Here is a 12916-nt window from a genome sequence, read left to right as displayed (position 1 = left end):
GCTCTTCCGCCTGAGCCAGGCAGGTGCTCCTCTATAAAAAATATTTTGTAAAACAAAATGTTCTCACATTTAAAGCTGTAAAGTCTAGATTTGAAAATAACACACACACACCACACACTTTTCTATTGTTTTATAGTTTATTTTTAAAATGGTAGTAATATATGCTTTTCCCTTTTTGGGGAATGACATACCTATTTTCAGTGGAAAGAGCCTTAAAAAGTAACAGCGTTTTATCCAAATGGAAATTACATAATTGCACAGAAGTCATACAAAGCATTAATAAATGCTAACAAAGAGTGCAGTTCTCTCAGGTCCTCATGAAGCATATCCCAAGAGACCTTGATTTCAGTGGGGATCTGAGCAGTCCTGTTGCACGCCCTAAGTTCCTCAGTGACACACAGGGAGAGGTAAGAGCAGCCAGGAGGACCCTTGTACTATGGGAAGATGGGCTTCCGCTCTAATTAAACGTTAGCAATTAATGATGTATCCACCTTCTCATTATATTAGGAACATTAAACACTTCAGCTCGAAGTCTATTTTCCCAGGATTAAAACTTAACCCTATCAGCTTAAGTTTTAGGCTGCAGATCCCACCTTGGGAAACTAAAATTAAAAAAAATTAACCATACCATAAAAATCTCTTCAAAGCAGGGTCGTTTACGCTGCCCCCATCTTGGGCCCTCACTTAGTTTCTAACACACACTCACACACAAATGAGCTCTATTATCATTGCTCATATGCCAGCTGAGGGATGGCGGACAGGGTCTAACTCAAATCCCAATTTTGTTTTATTAGTAGCAGTTATTGGAAACACAGTGTTACAAAGGACTCTGAGGTCACAGCTGGCCGACTTGTGATCTCTGACACAGACACAGGAGAAGAGGCAGCACTCCTGCATCAGATCTGCAATCTTTCTATTATTAAGAAAGCTAAAGAGGATGTTGGTTATGTCAGCTTTGACAAATATAACACAGCCCAATTTTTCTATTTTAATGAGTTACAATGTCTTCATCTGGGATTTTCTTATTTTATGGACCTTAATCTCAAATTAAGATATAATGTCTATGGTAGGAGTTTTCCCTTTCTGACCTTACAAAGATTAGTGAAAAACTAAGGGTGTTTTGAAAGAAGACCCAGAGAGAACTTTCAGTCACCATATCCAGCTTGGATGTTATGGCTGTGCGAAGAGAAGGGTTTCTATTCCAGCAATTGCTACTAGTGCAATTTAAATAAAAAACACAAGTGTTTCCTGATTATGACAAAAACCACAAATTCCTGAGACAAACACACAAAAGTGAGCGGAAGAGACTATCGAGATATGGTTCCTTCACTTAGATGGCATCATTAATGACCCAACTATCTCTCTTGAACCGAGGGAGAAAAATACCAGTGTAACGTTTGAAGGACTTCTGAAAATTAAGGTTTCCATTAGGAGAGCCTGGTGCATATATAAGGTATTATAGTTAGACATGGAGGAAATGCGGGGCTTGTTTGTGGTACGGCTAAGAATGAATGAGATTTCTGCACTGTGCACCACTATCTGCTCAACAAATCCTGAATATGTCAGACAGCCCTGAAACACTATGCCATCCATCTCTTGATGGTTCTAATAGTCTGATTCAATGCTTAGCTACTGAGGTTAATCCGGGACTCAAAGGACAATGTACGCGGCTCGAGGATTAAAAGTCACCAGAAGAATTCTGCCACAGCCATTCTAAATAGGACTCACGACACCTGCAGAACTTGACTAGAATCTAAGCAGAGGTCTGTTTCATGTCCAGGTGTGCTGCTATACGTAAAAGCCACCTAGACTTAGCTAGGAAGCTGAAGACCACAGAAAATGATTTACAGGAAGAAAAGGAAATTCCTTATTCCAGGACTGTAAATGAACTAAGGAAACTCAATCCAAGGAAAGGGTTGTTGGTGCCACAGAAGCCCAGAGGGTGAGAAGCTAGAGTTGTGGATTTATTTTCAGCCCCTTCTTTGAGAAAGTAGCACAGGACTGAGAAGTTGGAGGGAGGTGGGGAGCACAGGCCCAGGGACAAGACTCCAGCTGTGTGGCCATCCATTCCCACAGCTGCTGAGCAAAGCCAGAGCATTCACGGGTGAGCACCGGTGGGACAACGTGTGTATCTCTCTGCTCTATACCATTATCTTTGTCTCCTGATGAAGTTGCTGCTTGTCTGCTTTTGGCTCTGTACCTTGGGTTTTCCTGGTAAGATTGGCAAACCTCTAGCACTGCAGGGAGTGTTAATCCCCTAGCCTCTTTCTTTCTTAAAATCCCTCAGATTTATGCTCTAACGATCAGCATGTTCTGTACATCTTGGGCCCATATCCAGGTTTAAAGGAGGTGAACACACTAGTTCTATGACAGAAGCTCCTGAATAAACCATCTGCAATAATCTAGCCCCATTCACTCTGCAAAGTGAGTTCTTTTATGAATGCAGCCAATGCCATGTTGAGGGAAATAGGACTCCTTACTACTGCCCTTCTGGTGCTAATATCAGAGAAATAAAAGGGTCATAGGATGTTTACAGGTACTGGGTGAGTTCCATATATTGCACTAGACATGCTGCAGAATGATAACAGGAGCATCTCTCTGAAACCTGGGTACTGTTCCTCTGACGTCAACAGGGTAAGGAGAGGCTCTACGCCTGGCCAGGGCAGAGGCTTCAAGGGTGTGTTGTGAGAGTCAGTGCACTAACAATCTATAAGAAAGCATGAATGCCTGGGAAAGGAATCTTCTCCAGATTGAGAACAGATGGACAGAGGTGTCGATCTGTCACAGATACATATATGCTTCTCTTTCTCTTCCATTTCTTCCCTCATCAAGAGCTAAACACTTTCCAAGCAACCAAATAGCAAGAAAAACCCAAAACTGTTTTGTTTAATAGTGTTGCTAGAATCTGGATTGGAGCTAAATGGTGGGATTGCAGGACACCAGTGCCCACGAGGGGCTCCAGTGGGTATGTAGGATCTGGAAGAGATGGAGAGGAGTTATGGAAGATATGTACTGGCCACCCCAAATCACTGACAAGTGGCTTTTAGCATAGGCAGAGACCCTGGTGGTTAGCTCAGAATAGAAGTATCATAATAAACAGCTTACGATATTAGGAAGATCTCAGCAAAAGTGTNNNGGAAAGAGCTGGTGAGAAGGAGAAAATTTTCTGTATGTTTAATTGTGTTGACTGGGATGCATGGACATATGTAACTAAGATCTTTCTGTACATTTAAAAATTAAACCTGCCTTGGTCACTAACTGTAGAGTTAATGTTATTAAAGTTGTAGTAACATACCGTTCAAAATTTCAATTTTCCAGGCTTCCAGCTACTTAAAATGAATAAAGATCACATACACAATTTCATACATCCATACAGCTGCCATACTCCCAAACGGAACACGTGTAGAAACATACAGCACAGACGCTCAGCGGCACACTTGCACCGATGTGGACGCACACCCCCTCTAAACCTGAGAGGAACGTGGGCTGCAATGAGGGTCAAGAGGCTCTGCTGCAGATCTGTTCGATGTCATTCATCTCTTTGGGGCAATCTGCAGAAAGGATGAGAGGCGAGTCCTGAGTCACCACTACATCATCTTCAATTCGTACACCAAGACCACGAAACTTCTCGGGGGCATCTCTGTCATCCTCTGGAATATAAATGCCTGAGAAGTAGAAATAAGAATGTGCTGTTCGTAAGTGGCAGTAACCGGAGGATTTGGGACAAGCAAGTTAACCTCTCTGTGCTACCACCGATCTGTAAAACGGCGATCCTAAGAGTTATCTACCTAGAACTGTGGATATTAAATGAGATAGTACGTATATGTACGTGTGTGGCACATAACGGTCAGTACGTGTTGGCTGTGATTGCTAGAACTATTACTGTAGGTGTTTTGTATACCAGACTACAGGCTCTATCATGATTCTGTCATAGTCTAGTGGTTTAAGCAGGCCACTAAAGTTACTTATGTCAACGTATGCTGGGAACCAGTAGGTTATATAAATGCATTCTTTCTCTGCCTGTCATCCCCTGGGAAAAGGGATCTACTGAAATAGGGATATAAAGTATTTAAAAATACATTGAAAAAAACCTCCATTTAGCCTGAACAACAAGCTGTAGAAATACTCAAAGAACCACAGATATAACTGATGTACACGATGTAGAGTAAGAAACAGGAAGACTTTAAGGACACTGGGACAATTCTAAGAGCCCAAGGTACCCTTTCTAACCACAAAGTCAGACAAGAACAGGTCTTTTCATATTTAAGAAACTGGAAACTTCCTCCACTATACTCACAGATGCTGCCCTGTGATAAAAAGAAAAAGATCAGCAAAGGAGTATGCAGCCAAAGCCTAAGGAAGCACCCATGCGGCAACCAGACTGGAATGAATAGTACATAAGGCCACAGATAGCAATGTAGGACTGGGTAGTATAAAGTCAGGTTCCAGCTATAATTTCTATAATTTAGAGAGGAAAACACTTGAAATCTACAGCTGAAATCCATTTTCTTGACCAAAACAGAGTATTTAAAAATTGCTCTTGTAACATCAATCCTTACACTCCACTGTGAGCCCACTTCTCTGCTGAATTCTGCCCACTGCCCAGGATCATCAAGCTGGGGAGCCATTAGATCGCCAGCTCTCTCTGAAGCTCAGGAAAAGGGACTTAGATCCGAAGGAGAGCAATGCGGGCAGCAGAACGCAGTTTGCAGAGGGGAACATGGTGCGTCTGAGTAGCTTTCTGCAGGGAAGCACCTAGGGCTTCAGAGGTGTGAGCAGCCCACCACTGCACAGGAGACTAGTATAAATTGGCCCTGGCAAAGGCAGGGTTTAAAAAAAGATTTATTTCTTAATATCTACTTATAGAAAGTATTCCCCATCTGTTGTTTATTGGAGAAGTCAAATTAAACAAATTGTGTGATGTTAAATAAGAAAGCTCAAGAGAAAAATCTAAAATAAAGTTCCCATCTACACTGAAGAGATCCATTTTCCTGTCTCTTCTAATTTAATCATGTTGGTTCAAGTAAAAATGAACATTTACCTTTCTATCTGATACTATTTTGTGTCCCAAGGGATCAAAGACTGCTAGCACCCGCCCTTACCTGGCTCTACTGTGATGACCATACCAGGCTGTAGAGGGAGGGAACGGGGCATGTCTGGAGTGTCATGGACATCCATCCCGAGGTAATGACCAACATGATGAGGGCAGTATTTTCGAGCAGCCTGGAAAAGGTGATCACCACAGTGTTATCAGAGCAATGACCCCTTAAGGGGAAAGCTGGGCATGTGTAAGTCAGTGAGATATGTGTTAATACTTCTCCCAGGGTTCTGCCATTTTGGTTTAACCTACCCTCGGGCTAATGCTCAAAAGACCTGATAAACCGCTACCTCTTGAATGCAGTTCTACTGATGGCCTTTGAACTAACGCACATTTCCTTTCCCACTACTTAATATACTACATACATGCTGACGTGGGTAACCCCAGTAATGACTATGACAAATGAAAACCTCTTTTCTTGGGGGAGGGAGGATGATTATATTAGAATAGTTCTCTTTTCAGTGTTCACAAGTCCCTCTCAGAAAGCTGGCTCTGGAGACCCTGAGTATCTCACAGCAACTTGTGGAGTAGGCACAGAACATCAAATTAACACAGTAATTATTAGGCATTTACCGGCCTGGATATTCCTATCCGTTAATTAGATTTGTTGGCTTCAGCAGGAGGAATTTATAGTGTCTTTCCTACTGATAAAAGAAACCCTGGCAGCCTAAACTTAGAGATGAGATGCTTTAACGGTCTGTTTGGCGTGGCCACCTGGCATTTTAATTTAGAGCTAAGGTTTCACATTTTTACTGAACATCATTACATTTTGGATGCAGATGAAATTCACTAAAGACGGGGCCCTTGGGGATACTGTTCATCTAACCAGTGTCACTGAAGCAACAAACACCCTCCCCCACGACTTCTATCCTTTCAAAATCGCCACAAAGGGATTGAAAGTTAACCTCTTCTCCTTTCTGTGTCCATTTCCACCCTGTCAGCACCAGACTTCATTTTCTGTTTTCTGCAGATTGAGCTACTCACAGAGGATGCAACGAACTGGAATGTGCTGCCATCTTCTGGGAGAAATAAGTACTGACTCCTTTTGTTTTAATCCATGTTCACTCTAAATCCCTCTTATACACGAAGAGTCACAAAGACCATTTCTAAATCTAATTAGTTTTCCATAGGATAAAAACCCAGCAGCACATCAGGTGCTTTTAAGAGCCGGGGTCAAGAGGGGCCATACCTTGAAGGCATTATTTCCCTTAATGTTCTTCACGATCCCCAACTCCTTAAGCTTCTGTGCGATCAGTGTCAGCATCAAGCTGTAGATGTTCTCCAAGCTTCTCCCAGGGGAGCAGAGGGTCAGACAGTCTCTCTGTATCTCTAGAACAGCTTCATAGAGTTCTGCCTGAGGTGCTGTGAACCTGGGGACAGGAAAACCAAATAACTCACATTTGGAATAATCTGATATTGTAGGAAGTTTGCTTCTAAATTTGATTAGAAAAACTCCAAGGTGCTGATGATGGGGCCTTGCTGATTACTTAATCAGTACCACTATATCAGTATTGACAGGACCTTAATTGTACCCTCAACACTCAACAGGAAGAGCAATAACTTCAAGCTGGGGCAGCAACAGCCCCCTTCAAATGATCAGCAGATACACCTGAGGTGAGGCTAGCAGATGCACCCACCCAGCTGAGTGTAGTGGGAGGGCCAGACCAGGCTCACCCTTGATCCTTTCCATTTTTTTTTTATTTTTTATTTTTATTTTTTTTAAAGATTTTATTTATTTATTCGACAGAGATAGAGACAGCCAGTGAGAGAGGGAACACAAGCAGGGGGAGTGGGAGAGGAAGAAGCAGGCTCATAGCAGAGGAGCCTGATGTGGGGCTCGATCCCATAACGCCGGGATCACGCCCTGAGCCAAAGGCAGACGCTTAACCGCTGTGCCACCCAGGCGCCCCTCCATTTTTTTTTATACCATAAAAAAACAAACAACAAACTAAAACGAAGGGATCCACTTCTTGTAGGTAAAGCAGATGTCATGAGATAAGCTAGTAGATACTTCGGCTACTAGTAACTTGTAGTTCTAGGTGTCCTTAGAATAATAATTTCTTTAGCAGTCATGGGGAAAAATGAGAAAAAATTAAGCTGGCATGATATATATGTATTTTCTACACTGTTGATAGCAGTGCAAGTTAGTATAGTCAATTAAATGAAAGACCTTAATAAAGATACTCATAAAATTTGAGCTTATAATTCTGCTCTAAGATTCCAACCTAAGAAAATATTTGAAATTAAAAAAAAGCTGAATATATAAAAACATTCAGTTTTTTAATAATTATAACAGATACACTCTAAACATCCCCTAATAAGAATGGTTAGATAATATAATTGAATAATGAACATGTACCTACATACTGATCCCCAGGTTCAGCCATTAGCAACATTGTTTATTTGTGTCTACTATGAGTGTAACCATACTCCAACCCACCACAGTATTACTAAAGAGTTAACAATTCTGGGGCACGTGGGTGGCTCAGATGGTGAAGCATCTGCCTTCGGCTCGGGTCATGATCTCAGAGTCCTGGAATCGAGCCCTGTATTGGGCTCCCTGCTCAGCGGGGAGTCTGATTCTCCCTCTCCCTCTGCTCATCCCCTCCCTCTCTCTCTCTCTCTCTCTCAAAGAAATAAATAAAATCTTAAAAAAAAAAGTTAACAGTTCTTTTTTTTAATGTAAATTTTATATACACTGAAGTACACAAATCTGAGCTGTACAATTTTGACAAATGAATGTACTGATCCCAATGAAGCTGGGAACACTGAGCCCTAAATTCTGTTGAGTCTTTGCCAGTAGAAGCAGCCCTTCTACCCCCAGCTAAGGAGATTCACTCTGTTTTGACTGAGAACCTACGGGAACCTCCCATGGGATAGATAGTTGCCTTAGCAGATGCTTCTAGACCTATAATCAGATTCTACTCTCAGCAGGCCCTAAAAGGTTAGGTACAAAGTGTGACCCACCAGGAGGTGCACTGTAATCCAGAAAAAAAATGTGATTTTTCCTATTTACATAGACAAAAACCTAGGAATATGTGTGGGAATGTGCATGCACAGTGCAGGATAATGATGGAAGGACCATAAAGTTGGATAAGGCTGAATGTACTGATACAGGTCCATTAAGCAGAGAGATTCTGGATTCAGTGGTGCAGCTCGAGGGACAGAAAGGCTCTACCAGTTTATTTGTTTGGTTGGCTGAAATACACACCAAAAGGTAGCCTACGCTAAATGAATTCAAATGCCAGAACTGCCTTGCTATACTAGAGAAGGAATTCCACATCTGCAACATCAATTTTGGCTGGAGTTTCCAGCCTGCCGGCCTGCCTTACAACATGCAGACATGCCAGCCCCAACTGCACGAGCCAATTCCTTAAAAATCAACCAATCAACCTACCTACACATATACACACATACATAATATATCCTAGCGGTTCTGTTTCTCGGGAGAACTCTGACTGATCCAGATCCGTATTCCCATCATGACACAGAAAGTTTCCTCACGGTTATTTCTAATCAGTATTCCCACACCCAGAGGCAAAGGCTGTTCTGATTATTTTCACCTTAGTTTTCTATCATATAAATGGAATCATATAGATAAATGGAATCATACAATATGTACTCTTTTGTGTCAAGCTTTCTTCACTGAGCACAATGTCTGTCCATCATGGTGTTGGTTCCATCAGTAGTTTGTTGCTTTTTATTGCTAAGTGATATTCCACTGTATGAATAAACCACAACTTGTGTATTCAGTCTCCTGTTGACGGACATTTAGGTTGTTTCCAGCTTTGGGCTACTGTGAATAAAGCTGTTCTGAATATTCTCGAACAAGTTGTTTTGTGGACACATTTTCATTTCTCTTTGATCAATATCCAGAAGAGGATTTGTTAGGTCAAGGAATCAGTGTTTATTTAACTTTGTAAGAAACTGGCAAATTTTTTCCCAAAGTAACTGTAGCATTTTATGTCACCACAATGTCTGAGAGTTCCAGTTGCACTGCATCATTCAACACTTGATATGCTTGGTCTTTGTAAGTGTAGCCATTCTAGTGCATATGCAGAGATTTAATTTGCCTTTGCTCTGTGACTAACAATAAGGACTACCTGTAGTTGTTCACATTACCTTATTATCCTTTATTTATTTTATTTTTTAAGTAGGTTCCAAGCCCAGTGTGGAGCCCAACATGGGGCTTGAACTCACGACCCTGAGATCAAGAGCTGAGCTGAGATTAAGAGACAGATGCTTAACCGACTGAGCCACCCAGGCACCCCCACCTTATTATCCTTTTGATATCTGTAAAACTTATAGTGATATACCCTCTTTCATTCCTGATTATGATACTTTGTCTTCTTTTTTTATCTTGCAAGGGAGTTTATAAATTTTATTAATCTATTTAGGGGACAACCATTTGCCTTTGTTAATTTTCTCTATTCATTGTCTTTTTCTTATTTTATTGATATTTTGGTCTTGTTTCCTTCTTCCTGCTTACTCTGGGTTTAATTTGCTCATCTTTTTAATAGCTTTGTAAGGTGGGAGTTTACATTATTGATTTCAAACCTTTCTTTTAACATAAGCATTTAAAGCTACATATAAATTTCTGCTGTAGCTGTATCTGACACATTTTGATATATAGTATTTTTATTATCACTTGAAGTACTTTGTAGTTTCTTTCCTTTCTCTTGTGGTTTCTTCTTTGACCCACAGGTTATTTAAAATATATTCACTAATTTCCAAATATTTGGAGATTTAAAAATATCGTATGTTATGACATTCTAATTTAATTCCATTGTAGTCAGAGAACACATTTTATAAGACTTCAGTCTTTTCAAACTCATTAAGACTCGTTTTATGGTCCAGCAAATGGTTTTGGTGATGTTCCCTAAGTATCTGAAAAGAGCATGTATTCTGCAGTTGTTGGGTATAGTGTTCTACAAATGTCAATACCATCAAGGGTGGTTAATAATGCCATTCACATCTATAAGCTGATGTGTTTTACCACACTTGTGAAGTTTTTGACCATTATTTCTTCAAAGGTTTTTTTCTGCCCCATTCTCTCTCTCTTCAATTTCTGGGGCTCCAATTCGATGTATGTTAATTTGTTTGAAAATGTCTCAGAGGTCTCTGAGGTTTTCTTCATTCTTCTACAATATATTTCTCTTCTTTAGACTAGATAATTTCTATTTCTCTTCAAGTTCACTTGCCTTCCACATCCAGTCTGCTGTACGGTCCACCTAGTGAATTTTCCATTTCAGTTATACTTCTCAGCTTTAGAATTTGTTTAGCTGTTTTTTTTTTTTTAAAGATTTTATTTATTTATTTGACAGAGACAGAGACAGCCAGCGAGAGAGGGAACACAAGCAGGGAGAGTGGGAGAGGAAGAAGCAGGCTCATAGTGGAGGAGCCTGATGTGGGGCTCGATCCCAGAACGCCGGGATCACGCCCTGAGCCGAAGGCAGACGCTTAACCGCTGTGACACCCAGGCGCCCCTAGAATTTGTTTAGTTTTTAAAAAAAATACTTTTATTGCAAACAAAACAGATACAGAAAGCCAAACAAACAAATATATACCTTAAGAAATCAGTATAACGTTGACTAGTCAGATAAAAGATGGAACTTGGCCAACTGTCATAGAAGTCCCTTCTACGTGCTTCATAACTATTACAATTCTCCCACTATGTATCCTTATCCTAACTTTCACAGCTATCATTTCCTTGTGGTTTTTTATATTTATTTATTTTTTTTAAAAGATTTTATTTTTAAGTAATCTCTACACCCAATGTGGAGCTTGAACTCATACCTGAGATAAGAGTTGGATGCTCTTCTGACTGAGCCAACCAGGTGCCCCACCTTGTGATTTTTTATTTGTATGTACATGTTTCTCACTTTTATTGATATAATTTGTATATCACAAAATTCACCCATTTAAAAAAGTGTACAGTTCAGTGGTTTTATATTTTCGCAAATATGGTTGTACAACCATCATCACTATCTAATTACAGAATATTTTCATGCAACCCCCTCACCCTCATATCCATTAGCAGTCACTCCCCATTCCTTGTATAAAAAAATGCTTTATAACCCAAATACGTATCCCAGGACAATTTTCTTCCTGTTTATTATAAACAAATTTGATATGCCTTTTAAGTCTCTTTTAGACGACAGATTCCTTTTTCTATCTTTTCTCATTTCCTTGTAATTTATGTGTTAAAGAATCCAGGCTGTTCGACAAACAGGGTTTATCACAGTCTAGATTTTGCTAATTGCATTACAGATTGAAAGTCTGTCTCTCCCCAAAATTCGTATGTTGAAGACCTAACCATTAGTGTGGCTGTATTTGGAGATGAGACCTCAAAAGGAAGTAACGAAGGTTATAAGAGATCATAAGGGTGGGGCCCTGCTCAGATAGAATTAGTGTCCTTATAAGAAAAGACACCACAGAGCTTGCTTTCTCTCCCTCTGTCTCTTTTGTAGAAGAGGTCATGTGACGGGGCGCCTGCGTGGCACAGCGGTTAGGCGTCTGCCTTCAGCTCAGGGCGTGATCCCAGCGTTATGGGATCGAGCCCCACATCAGGCTCCTCTGCTATGAGCCTGCTTCTTTCTCTCCCACTCCCCCTGCTTGTGTTCCCTCTCTCGCTGGCTGTCTCTATCTCTGTCGAATAAATAAATAAAATCTTAAAAAAAAAAAAAAGAGGTCATGTGAGCACACAGCAAGATGGTGGCTGCTTACAGGCCAAGAGAAGAGGCCTCAGGAGGAAACCTACCCTGCTAGCACCTTGATCTTGAACTTCCCAGCCTTCAGAACCATTGTTTAAGCCACCCAATCTGTTGTATTTTGTTATGGCAACCTGAGCTGACAAATACACATCCCCTTGGTGTAGTTCAACATATTCCTTTGTCTTTTTTCTTACAAATTGGCAGCTGGATCCTAAGAATTAATCAGACTCAGGTTCAGTCCCTTTGGCAAGGCTACTATATGTAGTACTTGGCAAAATTATAGGAGGCACATAATATCTGATTGTCTTTTTTTGTGATCTTAGCAGCCATGGATCCTTAAGTGCTTATATCTATACATTAATGGGTGTTGCAAAATGATAATAATTTTAATTCTATAATTTCTTTTTCATTCATTTCGTGGAATATTTTTAAAGAGATATTTCCTCTAATCTATTTGGTTATCCAGTGACAGAGTTTACATATAAAAGGTAGGATGAATACTTGATTCTTTCTTTTATTTACCACTTTATTTTTATTTTTTTAAAGATTTTACTCATCCATTTGTCGAGAGAGAAAGCACAAGCAGGGGGAGCAGCAGGCAGAGGAAGCAGCAAGCTCTCTGCTGAGCAAGGAGCCCGATGTAGGACTCAATCCCAGGACCCTGGGATCATGACCTGAGCTGAAGGCAGACGCCTAACCAACTGAGCCATCCAAGCGCCCCTACTTACCATTTTCAGTATAATGAATTGATTCCCATCATCCTCTGAGGATGAACAACTTTTTAAAAATTACTATTTAAAAAAATTATCATTATGAACTCATGAATTTGAGTGTATTTGATGGGTTTATGTTTTTATCATTATCGAAGCTCAAAGTTTCCTATTTTGACCTGTGGGACATCTTTTTGACAGGATGCTACTGGTTTTTGCTCATTTCTTGCTATCTGGTATTCTAAGATGTTCCAGGCTTCATCTTACAGATTTCCTGATCCAGACCTGGAGTCAGCCAACTCTCCAAGAAGCTCTCATTTATTTTAGTGAAAAACTGTATTTCAAGATCATAATCAGGGCACTAGTAATGCTCATTGCTACTAAGTTGATCATAA

At 40.4% G+C, this 12916-nt stretch overlaps 1 protein-coding gene across 3 annotated transcripts in view; it reads right to left on the bottom strand.

Annotated features, from left to right (window-relative positions):
• Positions 1–124: 124 nt before the first annotated feature.
• XPNPEP3 (X-prolyl aminopeptidase 3) overlaps positions 125–12916 on the bottom strand; it is a 68795-nt gene continuing 56003 nt past the window's right edge. For 2 of the 3 annotated variants that reach the window (XM_008702959.2, XM_008702961.2), the window contains 3 exons: positions 6288–6468; positions 5103–5223; positions 125–3665 (listed from right to left, as the gene is read on the bottom strand). In XM_008702959.2, coding sequence (XP_008701181.1) covers positions 3499–3665; positions 5103–5223; positions 6288–6468 — 469 coding nt within the window. In that variant the 3' untranslated portion in view covers positions 125–3498. The remainder of the gene's footprint in view (positions 3666–5102; positions 5224–6287; positions 6469–12916) is intronic. The other variant, XM_008702960.2, reaches the window with a different exon arrangement.

Source organism: Ursus maritimus, unplaced genomic scaffold, assembly GCF_017311325.1.
Source record: "Ursus maritimus isolate PB19 unplaced genomic scaffold, ASM1731132v1 scaffold_21, whole genome shotgun sequence".
NCBI classification, from domain to species: Eukaryota; Metazoa; Chordata; class Mammalia; order Carnivora; family Ursidae; genus Ursus; species Ursus maritimus.
Note: the sequence above shows the minus strand (reverse complement) of the source record. Positions and strands in the feature narration are given on the sequence as shown.